Source organism: Callorhinus ursinus, unplaced genomic scaffold, assembly GCF_003265705.2.
Source record: "Callorhinus ursinus isolate GAN/ISIS: 27379988/994484 unplaced genomic scaffold, GSC_fseal_2.0 scaffold13, whole genome shotgun sequence".
Taxonomy (NCBI): domain Eukaryota; kingdom Metazoa; phylum Chordata; class Mammalia; order Carnivora; family Otariidae; genus Callorhinus; species Callorhinus ursinus.
Genome location: NW_027397075.1, coordinates 13,849,282 through 13,867,183, shown reverse-complemented (window position 1 = coordinate 13,867,183; position 17,902 = coordinate 13,849,282). Strand labels below are relative to the sequence as shown.

The window sequence follows — 17,902 nt, the reverse complement described above, 5'->3', positions numbered from 1 at the left end:
CCACCTTGGGGGAAATCCTTTGGGCACTTGTTAGATGCCCTGAAATCTTGATCTACTTGATTCATTCCTATCGCACAGTAACATCGTTTTTGTGGATACAGTGTAACCTATAGCCATAAGCATTGTCCATGACCCAGGTGAACTGAATAAGAACTGCCATGGCCCCATTCTTGTCATCTCATGTGTGACTTCCCATGGGGCCCCCCAGTCAGCCTCAGGAGCCATCCCCCTCGCAGTCTGCTCTGTCCATTTTTCCTCCGTGTGCATTCTCTTTAGAATCTTGATACTTGGCACAAGCTAGTCCTGTTAACTTGTACCCATTTAGAAAATAGAAGAATTTAAATGCATTGGTGAAATAGTGAAATAAACCTGCGTTTCTTTCTTTCTAGAAGTAGAAGTCTAAAAGTCCTTACACCGTGAACCAGGGAGAGCTGCTCGTATATATGGATGAGTTGGCTGTTTTTTTTCCTTCTTAGGGAAAGAGGGAAACACATGTATAATTGTGAGTGATTCACTTTAGTGACTTGCTCTCACTTTCTGTTTGAAGTAGTTCAGAATCTTAGAATTTATTCTTGCATTAGCTTTTAACTTTCTTACAGAGATGGTTTCCTGAGGACCTCTTAAGCTTGCAGAGAGCAAGCGTTGGTGGGAACATGACCCAGGCTCCTTAACTATACTGTGCGCATGAGCTTGTTTCACCCTCGTAGCAAGAGGCAGGTTGTCTTGTCTTCCCAGACCTCTGTCCCAGTGGGTTGTTCCTGTGTCTCTCTCACTGCTTCCTGTGGGATCAGAGTGGCCGCATGGTTGTGAGGGGCAGGAATAGGAAACAGGTAGCTGTTGAGGAGGGTGTGTGGGATTGATGAGGACTTCCTGGATCAGAGGACTTGTGACTTCTAACCTAACAAGGGTCCCACAGACCTATCCAAGTGGGGGCAACTTAATCATGCAGAGGAAGCCCCTTGTCTGTGGCTGTGTCACTGGCCTTTGCCTCTTTGTAAGAGGTTTGGGGAGCTCAGGAGGCCACAGAGGTTCAGACTTAGGGTTTGTGTCTGGAAACCTGTGTCTTGAGCTGTGTTGGCCTTTCTGGTGTGCAGCCAGATGTGGAGGTTCCACTCACCAAACAGGAGGGGAGGGCTGGTAGGTATTGGGGGCAGGTGACAGGAGAGGGGATGGGGGGAGGAGGCTGGAGAGCCGAAGTCACTTCTGTCACTCACTCCAGCTGTACCTTCTGTGGATGGCCATCATCCCGACCCTCAGACCAGTGTTGACCCCCCTCTCGCTTTGCTGTGGACTCTGGACCCTGCCCCAGCGCTCCTGCTTTCCCCCCAGTGTAGCAGGAGCAGGACAGCTCCACCCACCCCAAAAGCAGAGGTCACATGTTAGAGGAGAAAGTCGAGTTCCTGTACTTACACCACCAGATAAAACTCTTTACATCAAGAAATGGTTTACTCTGGTCTTCTCAGTATCGGTATTTGTTTAGTCATAGCTATGATAAATGCAGTTGGTTATTTGTTTCTTCTTAACACAGAGTACTTGCTTTTTGTAAAATTCAAACCTTGTGTGTGACCTGATTTCCACCATCATCAATTTGTTTTGTCAGTAAATATTTCAGTATTTATTACTAAAATATAAAGTTTCTTTTAAAAAATATGACTACACAGGGCACCTGGATGTCTCAGGTGGTTAAGTGTCTGCCTTCAGCTTGGGTCATGATCCCGGGGTCCTGGGAACAAGCCCCACATCGGGCTCCTGGCTCAGTGGGGAGCCTGCTTCTTCCTCTCCCTCTGCCTCTCCCCCTGCTCATGCGTGCGTTGCTCTCTCTCTCTCTCTCTATATATATATCTGTATCTCAAATGAATAAATAAAATCTTTAAAAAAAATGACTACAATAGCAAACCATTTTCATACATGAGAAACTAACAGTAATTCCTTTATATCCCAAAATACTGTGTTAAATTTCCACTTGTCATAATTCTACATCATAATTTTTTTGGTAGTATCTACTTGAATGAGGATTCAAATAAAGCTCCACATTGGGCTTAGCTAATTTGTTTCTTAAATTTCTTTTTCACTCTTTATTTTTTCCCTTGCAGTCTGTTGAAGAAACCAGGTCATTTGTCTTAGTTTCCTGGAGTTTCCTGATTGCACCTCTTTGGAGTCATGTAACAATGTTCCTGTCCCCTCTGTGCGCTGGAAATGGGAAGTTAGATCTGACCCCTTGATCACATGCACATTCAGTCCTCTCACACCAAAGGCTGGGGTGTGTTCTCCATTAGGACACTCATAACACTCCGTCATCTCTCATCTCTCTCTGTGATGTCAACAGCCCTTTATAACCATAATGGCCTAGATCCATTAATTCTCTAGAGAATGCAGAATGATCATAGCCTAATTCCTTCGTTCATGGGCTGGAATTCTTTGAAGAAAAACGTCCCCATAGCAATTATTTGGTTAACTACAGTGGTATTGACTAAGGAGGAAGAACAGGATAAATGCTTACTTTCCTTTCCCCTTTATTTGCCACTTGTGAAAACCTTCAGCTGGTTCACTGTCCTCCTTCAGTGTTGACGGGTTCATCGAAAACATGATTTACCCCTTCCTTGCACCATACGCAAAAGCTAACTCTGAAGTTAACTTGGCTAGACCAGAGATGTGAATGTATGTAGAATGCAGAAACTGAAACTCTTGAAAGGAAGTGTAGGTGTAAATCTCCATGACCTTGGGTTAGGCAGTGAGTGGTTTCTTAGATACATCGCCTAAAGCATGAGCAACAGAAGAGAAATAGACTGCATCCAGTTGGGAAACTTTTGTGCTGTGTTACCGTTCAGAAAGTGAAATGGGAAAAAATACCTCCAAATCCTATATCTTAAGGGACTTATACCCAGAATGTATAAAGAACTCGTAACTCAAGAAATAAAATGAAATAAAAATTTAAAAGTGGGTACAGGGTCTGAATAGATGTTTCTCCAAAGAAGACAGACAAATGGCCTATAAACACATGAAAAGATGCTCAAGGTCATTGGGGAAATGGCAGATCAAAAGCACACTGAGCTACCGCTTCTGGGACGCCTGTGATCAAAATGACAGACCGTGATGACAAGCCTTAGCAAGTGTGTCGAGGGACCGAAGCCCTCGTGTTCTGCAGGCGGGAATGTGAAATGGTGCAGTCGCTCTGGAAAGCAGGCTGGCAGCTCCTCCAGAGGTTAGCCATGGTTACCTTGTAACTCAGCAGTGGTACTTGCCAGGGCAGACCCAAGGGAGCAGAAAAAAGGTGTACAGGAATGTTGTGAGCAGCTTTCTGTATGCTAGCCAGAACGTGGAGACAACTCCAGTGTCCATCAGCTGATCATGCACATGGGTAGACAGAATGTGGTCGGTCCTCACAGGGGAGTATGATTCTGTCTTTAAAAGGAGTGGCCTTCTGGTACTCGCAGCGTTGATGGGCCTTGTAGCCTTGTGCTGAGTGAAGGCCCGCGGTGGGGGTGGGGGTGTCACCATCACAATGGTATTAAGTCCTCTGGCCCCTCAGGGTGGGGTGTCTTTTTATTCAGGTCTTGTCATTTCTTTCAGAAATCTTTTTTGGTTTTCAGTGTATAAGCTTTGCACTGTTTTTAGTAAATCCCTAAGTATTTTATTTTTGAGGCTATTGTAAGTGGAATTGTTTTCCACATTTCATTTTCAGATTGGTCACTGCAACTATATAGAAATACATTTGATTTTTGTATCCTGCGGCCTGGCAGAATTTGCTTCTTAGTTGTGATAGTTTTTTGTTTGTTTTTTAAGATTTTGTTTATAGACAGAGAACACAGGCAGAGTAGCAGGCAGAAGAAGAGGGAGAAGGAGGCTCCCCGCTGAGCAGGGAGCCCGATGCGGGCCTCCATCCCAGGACTCTGGGATCATGACCTGAGCCGACTGAGCCACCCAGGCGCTCCGCTGTGATAGTTTTTTAATGAATTCCTCAGAATTTTCTGCATGTAAGATCAAGTCATCCCTGATTCAAGATGGTTTTACTTTTTCCTTTCCACTCTGGATGTCTTTTATCTCTTCTTGCCCACCTGCCCTGGTAGGACCTCCAGGACCTTGTGGAGTGGGCGGGGCCAGAGCAGGTGTCCCTTGTCTTGTTCCTGATCTTAGGGGAGAAGCTTCAGTCTCACCATCGAGTGGGATGCTCGCCGTGGAGTTTTCCTAGACGCCCTCATCAGGTTGAGGAGGTTCCTTTCTCTTCTTACTTTGTGACGTATTTTTGTCATGAAGGAGTGTTGAATTTTTATTAGATCCTTTTTCTGAATCTGTTGAGATGATTATGTGGTTTTTCCCCTTATGCTAATGATATATAGTATATTTATTGATTTTTATATGTTGAACCACCCTTGTATTCCTGGGATAAACACTGCTTGGTCATGGTGCAGACTCCTCTTGATGTATCGCTGCATTCAGCATGCTCATCTTTTGTCCAAGAGGTCAGCCCATTTTATGGAGTGCGTTTGCTGTGCTTCACTTGGGGGCTTATGGGTACGATATGAGCATTCTGCTGCACTTCCAGCTTTGAAGAGAGTATAGGTGTCTTCGAACCTCAGAGACACTTCTTGAGGTCCCTCCTTCCTTGCTGGCACTTCTGAGTCCGAGGTGGTGGCCAGAGTGTTCCACGGCCCAGGATGCTGGTCAGTTTCTTTGAATCACTTTCAGGGTGGAGACAACAACCCAGCCCAAGACCCTCTTCTTTTACCCTGACCCTGTGGCCTACTTCCAATGGGTCAGTGGCGTGGAAACGGCAGCGTTTTGGCCAGTGCTGGGTTCTGGACCTGGTTTTCTAACTGGTGGAGCAGTTTGGCCTTCGGTTCATCTCTGAGCCTCTGGGGGGAGGGAACTAGGTTATCTGTGCATTTCTAATGCTCTCTGGGGCTCTTACCCTGGTGTCATGCATAGAAGTTGGCTGTCTGTGAAGCTGAGAGGAGAAAGTTGCTTATTTTTCCTAAACTTTCAGTGAAATTGAACATTTCCTTTAATTATGAAGGTAGGCAACAAATGTCTGCTGTCAACAGGAGCAGTCAGGTGTTTCTCTGTTCATTACGGTTGTCACAGATTCCTTTTTTTTTTTAGATTTATTTATTTACTTTAGAGCACGCACAAGTTGGGGGAGGAACAGAGGGAGACGGGGAGAGAGAATCTCCAGCAGACTCCCCACTGAGCTCAATCCCACAACCCTGAGATATTACCTGAGCCAAAATTGAGTCGGACCAGTCAACCGACTGGGCCACCCAGATGCCCCCGCCCCCAGCTTTTTTTTTTTTTTTTTAAGATTTATTTATTTGAGAGAGATTGAGTGTGAGTGCACACCCACGCTAGCGCCAGTGGGAGGAGCAGCAGAGGGAGAATCTCCCCTAGACTCCCCGCTGAGCATGGAGCCTGCCGTGGGCTCCATCTCACTACCCTGAGATCATGACCCTGAGCTGAAACCAAGAGTCAGAGGACACTCAGCAGACCCGAGTCCCCCAGGCGCCCCCATGGTTGTCACAGATTCTTGATCTGTCATGCGCCCCGTTGCTGCTTTAGAGTTACCGTATTGTTAGACTTGCCAGATCTTATTACACTGATAAAGAAAATCACGTACTGTTATATCACACTGTCACTGCTTTAATACTTTGGTATTTTCATCCTTTGTCCTCCTGCGTATTTGTTATGCCTTTAGAACATCATTCTGAGGGGCGCCTGGGTGGCTCAGTCGTTAAGTGTCTGCCTTCGGCTCAGGTCATGATCTCAGTATCCTGGGATCGAGCCCCACATCGGCCTCCCTGCTCAGTGGGAAGCCTGCTTCTCCCTCTCCTTTTCCCACTGCTTCTATTCCCTCTCTCTCTGTGTCTCTCTCTGTCCAATAAATAAATAAATAAATAATCTTAAAAAAAAAAAAAAAAGAACATCATTCTGAGGGCAGCCCTGTTCTTTTCCATGTGCTAGAGGAGTCATTCATCTCATGACTAACAAGAGAGCTCCTGTCCTCGGGGGTGATTTTGTACCTCCCTGGGGACTCGGAGTCCCGCCTCTAAAAAGGTGGGCATGGGCTCCTGGGTGAGAGGAAGCAGCAGGTGTCATGGGAGACGAGCCGACCCAGGTCCAGAAAGCCTACAACAACCACACAGCCCTAATGACATCATGATTCACTGTTCAAAGCCCAGCCGTGGGCAGGGGTGGGGATGGTGTATATGTTTTAGACTTTATTTGGTGCATCATGTAGCTATTTAAAGGCACAACACCTCTATATATTGTTGATAGCCTGAATTATTTAATTATGTGTAAATACATCTTTCCATACAAAAATACGTTTTTAGAACTTTTTAACAAAAGCATTAAAAAAAATCTCAGGGGCATGTGGATGGCTCAGTCGGTTGGGCGTCAGCCCTCGGCTTGGGTCGTGATCCTGGGATTCTGGGATTGAGCCCCATGTGGGGCTCCTTGATCAGCGGGGAGCCTGCTTATCCCTCTCCTTCTGCACTACCTTGCTCTCTCTCAGGTAAATAAATAAAATCTTAAAAAATAAAATAAAATAAAACAAATTGCAGAAGCAACGCATGTTTACTATGCAGAATGGACACACAGTAGACGCAGTGAATTACCAAGTGGGGCTCCCGGGGTCCGTGTCGTCCTGCTGCCCGTGCTGGATCCGTCCTTGAGGATCAGGTGCCAGGAGTGGAGTTGCTGGCTCAGAGGGCAAGTTTGTTCTCTATGAATTTTGATGCTTTTTGGAAAATTGCTCCCCTGAAAATGACTCCCTTCCGTATCCCCACCCGTAGCGCTGTGTGTGTCTTCTCAAATCTTTGCCAACAGTGTGTATTTCCTTTTTTATCTTTGCTGATTTGATAGGCCATCATGTTTTCATTTGCATTTCTTTGATTCATTGCATCATTGAATGGTTTCATTTGGTTTTGGCTCTGGGTTTCTTTTTTCCTCTTATGAATCACCTCAGTGTTCTTGGCAGTATCACTCAGGATCCTGGCAGGATGCAAATGCAGCCACAAAGTCTTTACATGAAAATAACGAAGGGAGCAGTTACAGAGAGCAGGGCCGAAGAAGCAACAGGGCTGGATCCCTACAGGGGTCCTGTGAGCCTCTCGGGCCTGGGCAGGTCGGGGGCATCCCAGTGGGAGAGGGGTGTGGCGTGGAGTGAGGCAGGAGGAGTAACAGCCATGGCTCTCCTCTGCCCCCCTCTGGGGGCTCCTGCTGACTCTAGGGCTGTAGTACCCAGGATCCCCCCCCTGGAGCATCAAGGAGGACAGAGAACACATTTGGGGACACATGGGGAAGAGTGAGCACACTGGCTTCGTCCGTGTCTTCTTCCTGGGCATCTGCCTCAGAGGCCTTTGGACAGCAGTCAGGAGGTCTCCCCTGCAGCGAGCCCCTGCCACTTTAAGGCCTCCCCAGGGATGGTGAGCGGGGACACGATGGCCTCTCTCAGCCCAGACGCCACGTGCTGCATTGGTGTGCCTGGGCGCCCTGGTTTCCGTTTGCATTTTAATTCAGGTGTTGTGTTATTTATATCCATAATACTGTCAAGAATTTTGTAGACAGACCAAACATAGGTCTGCTGTGTTTTGTCCCAGGAAGCTGTAACCTCAAGTCATTTCTCTGTCAGGACCAGTCTGAGGTGCCCAGTACAGAGCCTGCAGTCAAGTGCAGAAGGAGAAGGTTGCTTCCCCCGACTTAACACACACACAGCCGCGCAGGAAAGACGAAGGCACGTTCAGCTGTTCTCCCTTCCCCAGCTCCCCTTCCTCCAGAACGTCCCAGAACGGAGCTGGCTCCTCCTGTTCTGTTTAGGGCCGTGTCTTCAGAGGGTCGGAGAGCGCCGTCCTAGGGAGGCTGCATGGAGGCCACCGAGGGCCTGGGGAACGTGTGGGGCTGGAGAGCTCCTGCTGTTTGCAGCCTGTGGGATACTTAGCTGCAGCCCTGTTATCTGCACACTAGGTGAGCAGAGCTCCCTTCTGCCCCTGTTGTGCCAGCTGGAAATGTCCCAGCTTTGCCTGGTGTCCCCTGAGGGCCTGTCTGTCCCCAGCTGAGAACCCTGCGTAGAGAAGTTCAGACACTTGTCAGTAAGCCCACCGGCCAGGACCCTGCACAGGGCTGGTCTCTGCTTTCTGTGTCCCCGGTTTCAGAAGTGGCCTGGAGGTCTGGTGACCATTCGCTGGTAGGTATGTTGCTGTGATGTTTTACTTCTTAGGTTGGTTCAGGAAGATATGTTCTTAGGGACAAATACTTTCTAGCAGGGATTATTAAAGATAATGAGAAAAAGGACCGTGTGATCTGCAAAAGGGTCAGGCTTGTGCGCCCGGAGCAACCGTGGTTAGGTCTCCTGTCTGCCATGGGGTGCTGGGACAGGAGACAGAGCCGTGCTGGAACCTGGTGCTGGGAAAGGTGGTCTTCTCCTCCAGGGGCCTGTCCAAGCAGGACCAGAGCCTTGCCAACAGCTGTTCGGTGTGGGTAGAGGGTGCTGTCTATGTGGGGCTGGGTGTGGAAGGCCGTGCATGGCAGGTCATGGCAAGTGATGGCGGGGGGTGTCTCTCGGTAAGTGTCAGGGGTGACGCAGCATTTCACATGCTCCTAAGAGAAGGGTTTTGCTCTCAGACAGTGGGCACTTGTCACATGGGAATCCCAGTCCTGTGTCTGTTGGTCACAGGGAAAGGCGGAGTGACTGTGCTGTCCTGCATATTGGAGGACGCCCCATGTAGATGCCTCAGGAGCCATGTGGTAGAGAGGCCGGCTCCTGCCCAAAGTGCCGCCCTCTCGGGGCTGCTTGGCTGCTCTTGAGCGCCTGAGGGCCTTGAGGGCCACTGGGGTGACTCGGGTGACTCGGGTGTTGTTGCATCATCTGTTTTGTGACGGGTGGGTCCAGAGGGTCCTGCTGTCACTGACCCTAGGAGTCTGTGGGTTGAGCTTGGCGAACCTGGTGTTGCAAACCCAGTACCAGAGGCGGCAGGGTGTTTGGAAGTTTCCCTGGCCAGAACTCCTGGGTCTCACTCCCTTTATCGCCCCTAACCTCCGTGAGCTGTTTGTTAGGGGGCGCGTAGCCTGCATGGGGTCGGGTCCGTTCCCATATCTCTGCATTTCCCGTCTCTGCCTGCTGTTTTAGGCACCACAGGTCCAGGAGTGAACCAAACAGACAAGCCCCCTGTCTTCAGGATGCTCCCAGCTAACAGGAGGCTGGGCGAACGTCTCTCTAGTGTGTCCGTGAGAGGTGCCCAGAGGACTGCGGCGGGCTGGCGTGGAGGGACTGCCCTGGCAGGGCTGGTGTCACAGAGTGGGTGACCTTTGAGCCAGCCTTTAGAGGAGAGAGCCCCAAGAAGGGGGTTTGAGGGGAGGGCCCTGGACAAGTCAGTCCAATTCCAGGGGACTAGTGCTGTGACCGAGAGCTCAGTTACGCCTTGTGAACCATGACGTCCTGATGGGTGAGCATCCATGGTGCAGTGTTGGTAAATGCTTGTGTCTCAGCGTGACCTTTCTCCCTTTTTTCTCTTCTCATCAGCTAGGGCCAACTCGTTTGTAGGAACAGCCCAGTATGTGTCTCCAGAGCTGCTCACGGAGAAGTCGGCCTGTAAAAGGTAACTCACTTTCATCTGATCCAGGATATTTTCATTTCACTACAGTAGCTCTTACCTTCGTTTTTTCATGTATGGTTAAGAGAGTGCCTTTTATGGCTTTTATCACTATCTTTCTTGGATAACCTGTGTGCTCCTTTATTCTTTGTTATACTTCCTGGGGCTGTTGTGGCTTGATGCTTTGAGATTTGATCTTGTTCCTTTAGGAGCAACTATTCAGTGGGGGAAAAGTGTGGCCAGGAGGTCTGTATTCCTTGCCGTGTCCCTGAGCTCTGGGATCCATAGCGCTGCCTCCAGCTGGTGCCCCCTGGCGGTGGCAGCGGCAGCAGGTCAACTCTAGAAAAACAGGCTCTGCAGAGTGTGGGGAGAGGCCCGGAAGGCAGCCCGTGTGGGAGGGGGTGGAGCTAGTTTCCCAGCCAGGGCCCAGCCAGTGCGAGCCATCCCTCCCCAGTGCTTAGAACCGGCACAGGCCTGGAGCCACAGGGTCGAGGGCCTGAGTGGGGGCCTGAGTTTTGAAAATGAGAGGTGCATAGGTGAGGTTCTGCTCGCAGGAACAGAGGTCTGGAGAGTGAAGAGTCAGCAGCAGGGCAGCAGGAGAGAAGGGGGTGGGGGTGCTGATGGCCAGGAGCAGGGAGAAGTCAGGAGAGCGGTCTTGGGCGGGCCTGAGGCAGGTGGAGGATGGAAAGGTAGCAGTAGAGTCTGGGGTCTCAGTGTTGAGAGCTGTTCCAGATGACAAGTTCTGTGGCTGGAGCTTTTCTGTGGCTCCTTGATGCTGGTGACGGAGGGTGGGGGGGCTCCCCTGGGTTGACTGAGGGCTGCGCCGTCAGTGTCCTGTACTGGCCGGCTGCAAGGAGCCACTTTCCTGAGAGAGCCCTGCCAGAAGTGGCAGAGGAGTGAGTGGTTCTGGGGGCGGCTCTGTGTTTCTGAGTGTGACTGCTTTTTGAAAACTCCCTAGGGGTTGGAGCCGCAGGGCGCACATGAAGGTGGGTGGGCCTTTTAGCAGTCTCTGGGTTCTTTGTTTTTGTTTTTTTAATCTTACTCAATCCACAGAATCTGAACTCTTCCTGTGGGCCAGACATTGTTGTAGGGCAGGGCTTCTTAGCTGGGGCAGTTCTGCCCCTCAGGGCACGTTTAGCCCTGTCTGGACACTTTAGGTGTCACCACTTGGCAGGAGTGGGAAGGGAGTGCTATTGGCGCCTGGTGGGTGGAGGCCAGGGACACTGCTCAGCCTGGTGAGATGCAGATAACAGCTCCCCAGCAAGACTGAATAGGCTCCTGGTGTCCACAGTGCCGAGGCTGGGTGGTGGGTGCTGCGGGCCAGATTCTCGAAGCGGGTGTCATGGCTGCCTATGGGCTAGCTTTGCCTCAATTTGGGGCTTTTAGGATGAAGTAGCCCTTTAGCACTGATGGGGGAAGGCTTCCAGGCTCTACTGGGTGAGATAGGAAGGGAGAGTGGCCACTGCCTTCTGTGTGAAAACTGGAAGGAGCATGTCTACCCACGTTCACTTGCCCGTCATTTAAACTCTCCTGGGTGGGTGCGCTGGCAGTGGGGGCAGTGGCCCTCTGGGGGCGTGAGGGGGTAGCTCTGTGAGGGAGACGGCATTGTGTATCTTTTTATGCTTTGAAATGTGTAAGTTGTGATATTTATTCAAAAATAGTTAAGATTTGTTTTCTGATTCTAAAAGTGATAACCTGTGTATTGTAAAGAATTCTTAGAAAACGTGGAGGATACAAGAGCAAGGAACACTCAAGAGTCTGCAGCCCACTTACAAACACCAGTGTCTTTGCAGTTAGTTATTTCTGTGTGTCTTCTGTATGTTCACGTGACTTCTGTTCAGCTTGAGCCCTGTTTCTTGGGATTACGCAGTCAGCATCTCCCATGTCCCTGAAGTCATCTGTAGACATCTCTGACACTGTGTGCTTCTGGCACATGGATTTACTGTAGGTCATTGAGCTCTTCCTTTATTGTTGGCGCTGAGGCGCTTTTCATTTACGTAGCACGATCTGGCGTGACTGCCACGTGCCGCACATGCCAGGCCCTGGGGAGGAAGGGCGCCCCTGCGTGTCCTGAGTCTGCGGGGGGCTGCCTCGCGGTCCTCTGCTTGGATTGCAGGAAGTGGAATGACTTGGTCTAACTTAGCATTTTAAAAATCCTTGGTACAGGGCGCCTGGGTGGCTCATTTGGTTAAGCGACTGCCTTCGGCTCAGGTCATGCTCCTGGAGTCCCGGGATCAAGTCCCACATCGGGCTCCCTGCTCAGCAGGGAGTCTGCTTCTCCCTCTGACCCTCTTCCCTCTCGTGCTCTCTATCTCTCATTCTCTCTCTCTCAAATAAATAAAATCTTTAAAAAAAATAAAAAAATAAAAAAATAAAAATCCTTGGTACATACTGCTTGCCAGAAATATTACACCGACTTCCTTCTTTAGTTTTTATTGTACTAAAAAACCATCTCAAATGGTAGGAGAGCTGCTGGTGATAAACATTCAGATAATGCACAGGAATGAGAAGAGCCCAGGCCCAGCTGTGCGGACGCTTCCTGGAGGCGGCAGCCCGCGCATAGCCGCCCACTCAATCTCTGGCGGCTGCCACTGCCAAGGGCCAAGGCTTTTCTGTTGGCGTCTGTCTTGTGTGGCTCCCCATTTTCACTAGACTGGATAGTAGAGAAAACCAAGTGTAAAACTAGTTACTAGGTAGAATGTAGGTTCGGGTTTGTTTTTTTTTTTTTTTTTTTTAAAATATTTTTTTTTTTTGACAGAGAGACACAGCAAGAGAGGGAACACAAGCGGGGTGGGGGGGTGGGAGAGGGAAAAGCAGGCTTCCCGCCGAGCAGGGAGCCCGATGAGGGGCTCGATCCCAGGATCTTGGAACCATGACCTGAGCCGTAGGTAGACGCTTGATGACTGAGCCACACACAGGCGCCCTTGTGGATTCATTTTTTAAATGCCCTTCACTCCACTTGCATGTTGTGCCTCAGATTTCTGATCTGTTGTATGTTTTAACACACGTCACATGCCTTTCCTGCCCCCGGCACTGCGGCTGGCCTGACCCTTCCACCCGTACCTTACAGTCTCATCTCCTGAATGGAAGGCCGTGGCCTCTTCCAAAAGCTGGTTGTATGCAGCAGCCCATGAGCCCTTGTACATTCAGGGCTCGGGGGAGGCAGCTGGCGGTGTGGGACAAGTTGCATCTGGATGATTTTGTAGTGCTGAGCTGGGAGTAGAATGAAAAATTTCCAGGGGCGCCTGGGTGACTCAGTTGGTCAAGGGAGAGACTTGTGTTCTCTCTCTCTGTCAAATAAATAAATAAAATCTTAAAAAATTAAAAAAGGGAAAAAAAAATTTCCAGAGGAAAGAAAATATGAAAGTTGATGTCAGCCATGAGCTCCAAGAAGGCACTGAGGGGCGAGAGTGAGCAGGACAGGGTGGGAAGGGGGCGGCGACATCACAGGCGAGAAGAGCATCCCCTCCAGGGTCCCTGCTAGCTGGTTCTGGAAACAGCTTAGGGAAGTTTAGAACTGTTTCTTTTAAAATGTGGAATTAAAATATTTATGAAGGAGGGGTATGGCTTTTCACAAGTTCAAGAAGGGACAGAGTTAAAGCTTGCTTTGTGCACATCCTGTGGAGTGTCTCATTTGGCCCCTTGGCTTGCATCTGTGTTCTGGGGGTAAACGCTGAGTGAGTTGTGAGAGAATCTAAGTTGATCTGTCGCTGTACGGACCTGCAGTGAGTGCCGGGAGCCCCCTTACCAGCGCCACCACCTGCTGCCCAGAGCTGGAAGAAGGTGCTTCTCTGTCACTGTCAGGAGTGACCTCTGCTATCTCTTCAGGTCCACATGGGCCCTGTGAGACAGTTGGGAGCCCCCCGGCAGTGGCGGGGCTGTGAGAATGGCTGCATGGCCTGGCCCAGTAGTGCCTGCTGTGTGGTGAGACTCTCCGAGTCCAGGTCCCCAGGGAGGCCCCCTCAAGAAGGACCCTGAGCAGGTTCCTACCCTACACTGACCTGGTTTTAAAGAAGAGAAGTAGATCAGAGATGGGGCAGTACGAACCAGTAGGGCAGAAGTAAACTGTGCTTGTCACGAACATTTTACAAACGTCGTTCTTCTCTGTTTTTCCCCTCCCTTAAAGTTCAGACCTTTGGGCTCTCGGATGTATAATATACCAGCTTGTGGCAGGACTGCCGCCTTTTCGAGCGGGGTAAGACCACCTATCACCCCCAAGCCCATTGCAGCAGCTGCAAGAGAGGTGGGAGGGGGCAGCCGCCAGGGCTGGGCCAGGGCTGGGCCAGGGTTCGGGGACTTCTGCAGCGGTGTCTCTGCAGGAGAGAGGGAGACTGCTGGCCCGGGAATTGTAAAGCTCTGTGCTGGGGAGGTTCGTGCACTCTGCCCAAGTGATGGCGTTTCTTGTTTTACAGAAATGAATATCTTATATTTCAGAAGATCATTAAGTTGGAATATGACTTTCCTGAAAAATTCTTCCCTAAGGCAAGAGACCTTGTGGAAAAACTTTTGGTAAATATTCTGAATTGTCTTCTGTAAGATGATCTGACAGCCACACTCTTGAGTCCCTCTGAACTTGTAGTCAGAGCAGCTTTCCTGGAGGCCCCTGTGTTTTAACAGAAGGGTGTCTTAGGGTTGATCATGAGTGTAGGTAGATTTGTGTCATCTGATCACTGTAAGTCCTTTTCAATTTCCAAATGCCCAATTCTTGACTTTAATAAGACAGGAAATCATTGTATCATTTTGCATTTGTTCATTAACATACATAGGATTTTAAGTTACTTGTTGCTGGAGCAACTAGGTGTATTACAGTGGCAGATGGCTCTAAATCCTGCACAGTGACATCTGTGGGTGTCAGCTTTAAGAGTCTGCTGCAGGAAGGTTTTAAAGATCACCCAGGTACTATGGTAGAGGTAAGCGATTCACGCAGCAAAAGTATTTGAGTTTGTGTTTTGCAGCTGCAGTGTCCCTGCCCTGGTGTGCACGGGTGCTGGACCCCCCCTTCACTCCCTTTGTCTTGGGGACAGGGTCAGCCCTGTGTCAGCCTGCCTCTCCAGGGCCTGTCCCATCAGCAGGCAGCGTGCTAATGCTTGGTGGGTCTGGGGGCATAAAGCTGAATCTGGGAGGAGACAACTCTGGGGCCCTTTGAGATGAAGCACGGGTGGGAGAACACAGCATTTTGAGTTCTGTCCGTGGTAGCTCACCATCTAGACAGATTCATGGTCTCTTTGTTATTAAAGACAGTATGTTTATTTTTTTCTTGTAGGCTTTTTAATTGTGTATTTTAAGAGAACACTTGATGCTATTCATTAAATTTTGAGTTATTTTCACCTGTGTAAGGGGAAGGCTAGGAGCTTGAGAGAGGTAAACGAAGCCCCGGGGATGACTCTGCCGTCCATGGCACGCCGTGGGATGGGGCGGGACAGGCCCTAGTGCCCTCCTTTGTCTGAGATGAGAAGATTTGAAAAGTTGTACTCACAAAGAACGTTTTTGTCAAATACTTTTCGATCCAAGCACTGACTTGTGTTGACTTCTGTTTCAGGTTTTAGATGCCACGAAGCGATTAGGCTGTGAGGAAATGGGAGGGTACGGACCCCTGCGAGCGCATCCGTTCTTCGAGTCCATCACGTGGGAGAACCTGCAGCATCAGACGCCTCCGAAGCTCACCGCCTACCTGCCAGCCATGTCAGAGGATGACGAGGACTGCTACGGAAACGTAAGCCAGCCAGCATGTGCACACATGTGCGCGCGTGCGGTGTGTCTGTGTGTGTGGGGGTGTGTGCATGCGTGAGTGGTGTTTGTGCGTGTGTCTGTTGGGGGGAGCGTGTGCATGCACATGCACGTGTGTGTCAGGAACAGCCCCACAGTGCTGTGTGCCACCGTTCCTCGGTGCACAGGGAGTCCTTGCCATGGGCCCTGGGAGCCCAGCTTGTGGACTGCATGGCTGGAGAGGAGGCCAGTATAGACCTATTGGTGGCTGAGCCCTGTGTAGCCACTGGCCGAGTCTCCCCAGTACGGGGGCCAGTGAAGCGTCCGTCTGCCCATCTGCCCCGAGCGCAGATTGCGAGGCTTGGGGGGGGTGAGGGCAGTCTCCTTTTCTTACTGTGGTTAGTTTTCCCTCAGAGGCAGCCTGCCATTGGGTTGGGGAGATTGAAACCAGTGGGAGCAGCACCCTCCATGCTGTCCCCCTGGGCTTCTGTCTTCTGCTTTTGGCTGGTGCTTTGTAATCGTGCATCTAAAGACATTCTGGAATGCTTCTCATCTTCCAGAAGCCCCGGGTGCTGCTGCTTTGAACTTTTGGGGGACACTGGTCACTGTTAGCTTTTTGTGCCTAGTAGAGGTGGGGTCTTGAGTATACTTTGTTGTTTGAACGTTCCTTATGGAGGATGTGAAGACACGGAAGTGGGCAGAGGGGTACAGTGAGCGGCCATGCACCCCCCTCACACCACCAGTGACCGGCTTCTTGGCAGTCCTGTGCTCCTCCTCACCCTCCACCACGACCCCCCCATGTTTAAATATGATTTCCCATGTTTCTGTTACCATCCACAGTCCGTTCTCTTGGTGTAACTTCTGTCATCGTGGCTTATTCTAGCCAATTCCCGTGTATAGAGTGCCACGTTAGTTGACTGGGGAATTTAGATTTTATCTAAAAGTCATCCATAGCTTAGTTAAAATTACTGTTCATATCCTCTCAGAGACCGAGTTTCTTCTGTCTCCTTACTGTTGTAAACAACACATCACCCTTTCATTGTCCTAAAATATCCTTTGTGCCCAGAGTTGAAGGGAGTCGGGTGTGGGTAGCCATCTGGGCTCACTACTGGCCTGCTTTCCCCACCACAATGGTCTCAGCTGTCGGCAGCCTCCGTGTGTGCGGACTGCTGGGGACCCCACCCCAGGACTCCGTCCCCCGGGCCTGATGTCCTTCTGGAGCCGTGGCCGGTGAAGCAGCTTGCTCGGACTGCCGGCTCTGCAGGGGCCACTTAGGCCGTTGTTGACTTGGGGCTCAGCTTCGTGGAGCTGTGTGTGCCTGTGCATGTGTGTTAACATGCACGGTGGAGTGTCTTGGGCAGGACTTCTATCTGCTGATTGGTCGCATTCACCTCGCTGCGAACCCTGGCTTCTCAGTACTCAGGTGTGGCCATCTTAGAACCAGCTCCATTGGTTAATGGCTTACTTTCTGTTAGATGGCTCATCCTCAGCTTTGAAAGCTGTGTGGTTTGAAAGCCTTGGGGAGGTATTCAGGCAGCACTCGCTGTACCAGACTTTGCATTTGGACAGTGAAGTGAGCCTTGACCTGGGAACGTATTTCATATGGGAGGGGGCACTCCCATTCTGTGGGTGTTGACAGTCTGGCAGGGGCATGTTCTCATCCACGAGGTTCTGAGAGAATCTGGGGTCCTTTTCAGCAGGAAGGAGGCTCCCTCTGGGGGCAAAGAACTGGGAACTGTTTACTCAGGGAATGAAGAGAGTGGGCACTTGGTTCTCTTGTGTGTTCTTAATCTGCTGCGGTGGCTGGTGGTGGTGCTGGTGGTTAGACCCTGGAGGGAGTGTGCCAGGTGTGGCACCCTTGGAAAAAGCCTCCGTGCTGGGGCATCATGGGGAGTTTCCTTAGTGCGCGCCAGCAGGTACCCCCATGCCAGCCAGTGCCACCCCTTGTCACACGCTCTTTCTGGGCTTGCATTTGTGCTGTGGGTTGTCCTAGATGCTACCAAGGATCGAAGAGCAGAGAGCTGATAACATCTAGAGCTTTCTGTGGGGCACGGTGCAGCACCGCTGCCAAGACAGGAGTCGCCCAGGTGATGGTGGCGGGAAGCCAACAGCTGAGACAAGAGCAGGGCAGCTGCTGTGCTGGGAAAGACATAGAGGACCAGTCCTAATTCGGTGCTAGCTAGCAGGCTGTGGTCTTGGGGGGCAGTTCCATGCCTCAGTTTCCCTGTTTTAGAAATGGAAATGTTGGAGACATCCATCTCACTGGCCTTGCAGCTCCTGAAACACCTGGCGGTGGAAGCCTCTGTAAACTTTGGGATGTTGAGAGGCGGCCTTGGTCCAGGGAGTCCTCACAGAGCAGAAGCAGAGAATGTGCTAGAAGAAGACCTTACTTAGATGAGGGGCAGTAGGAGTGTCCAGCCAGGGTCAGTCCCACCTAGGAGCCAGTGAGGTGGGGCTGAGCCTGCTGTCTTGTGCAGTGTGAGCACCTGGGAGAAGGCCACTCCCAGCAGTGAGTCAGGAGGGTGGGAGCATGGTCTGCAGGTGGGCGGGGAGTGTGCTGTGTCCGGGGCCCACCTTCAAGGGTGGCAGCCAGGGCCTTTCTGGCCACACAG

The 17,902-nt window shown here is 50.5% G+C and overlaps 1 protein-coding gene across 5 annotated transcripts in view; it reads left to right on the top strand.

Annotated features, from left to right (window-relative positions):
• Nucleotides 1-17,902, top strand: part of PDPK1 (3-phosphoinositide dependent protein kinase 1) — a 79,475-nt gene that overhangs the window by 45,484 nt on the left and 16,089 nt on the right. For all 5 annotated transcript variants that reach the window (XM_073899631.1, XM_025877138.2, XM_025877137.2 and 2 more), the window contains 4 exons: nt 9,515-9,590; nt 13,711-13,779; nt 13,997-14,093; nt 15,124-15,297. In XM_073899631.1, coding sequence (XP_073755732.1) covers nt 9,515-9,590; nt 13,711-13,779; nt 13,997-14,093; nt 15,124-15,297 — 416 coding nt within the window. The remainder of the gene's footprint in view (nt 1-9,514; nt 9,591-13,710; nt 13,780-13,996; nt 14,094-15,123; nt 15,298-17,902) is intronic.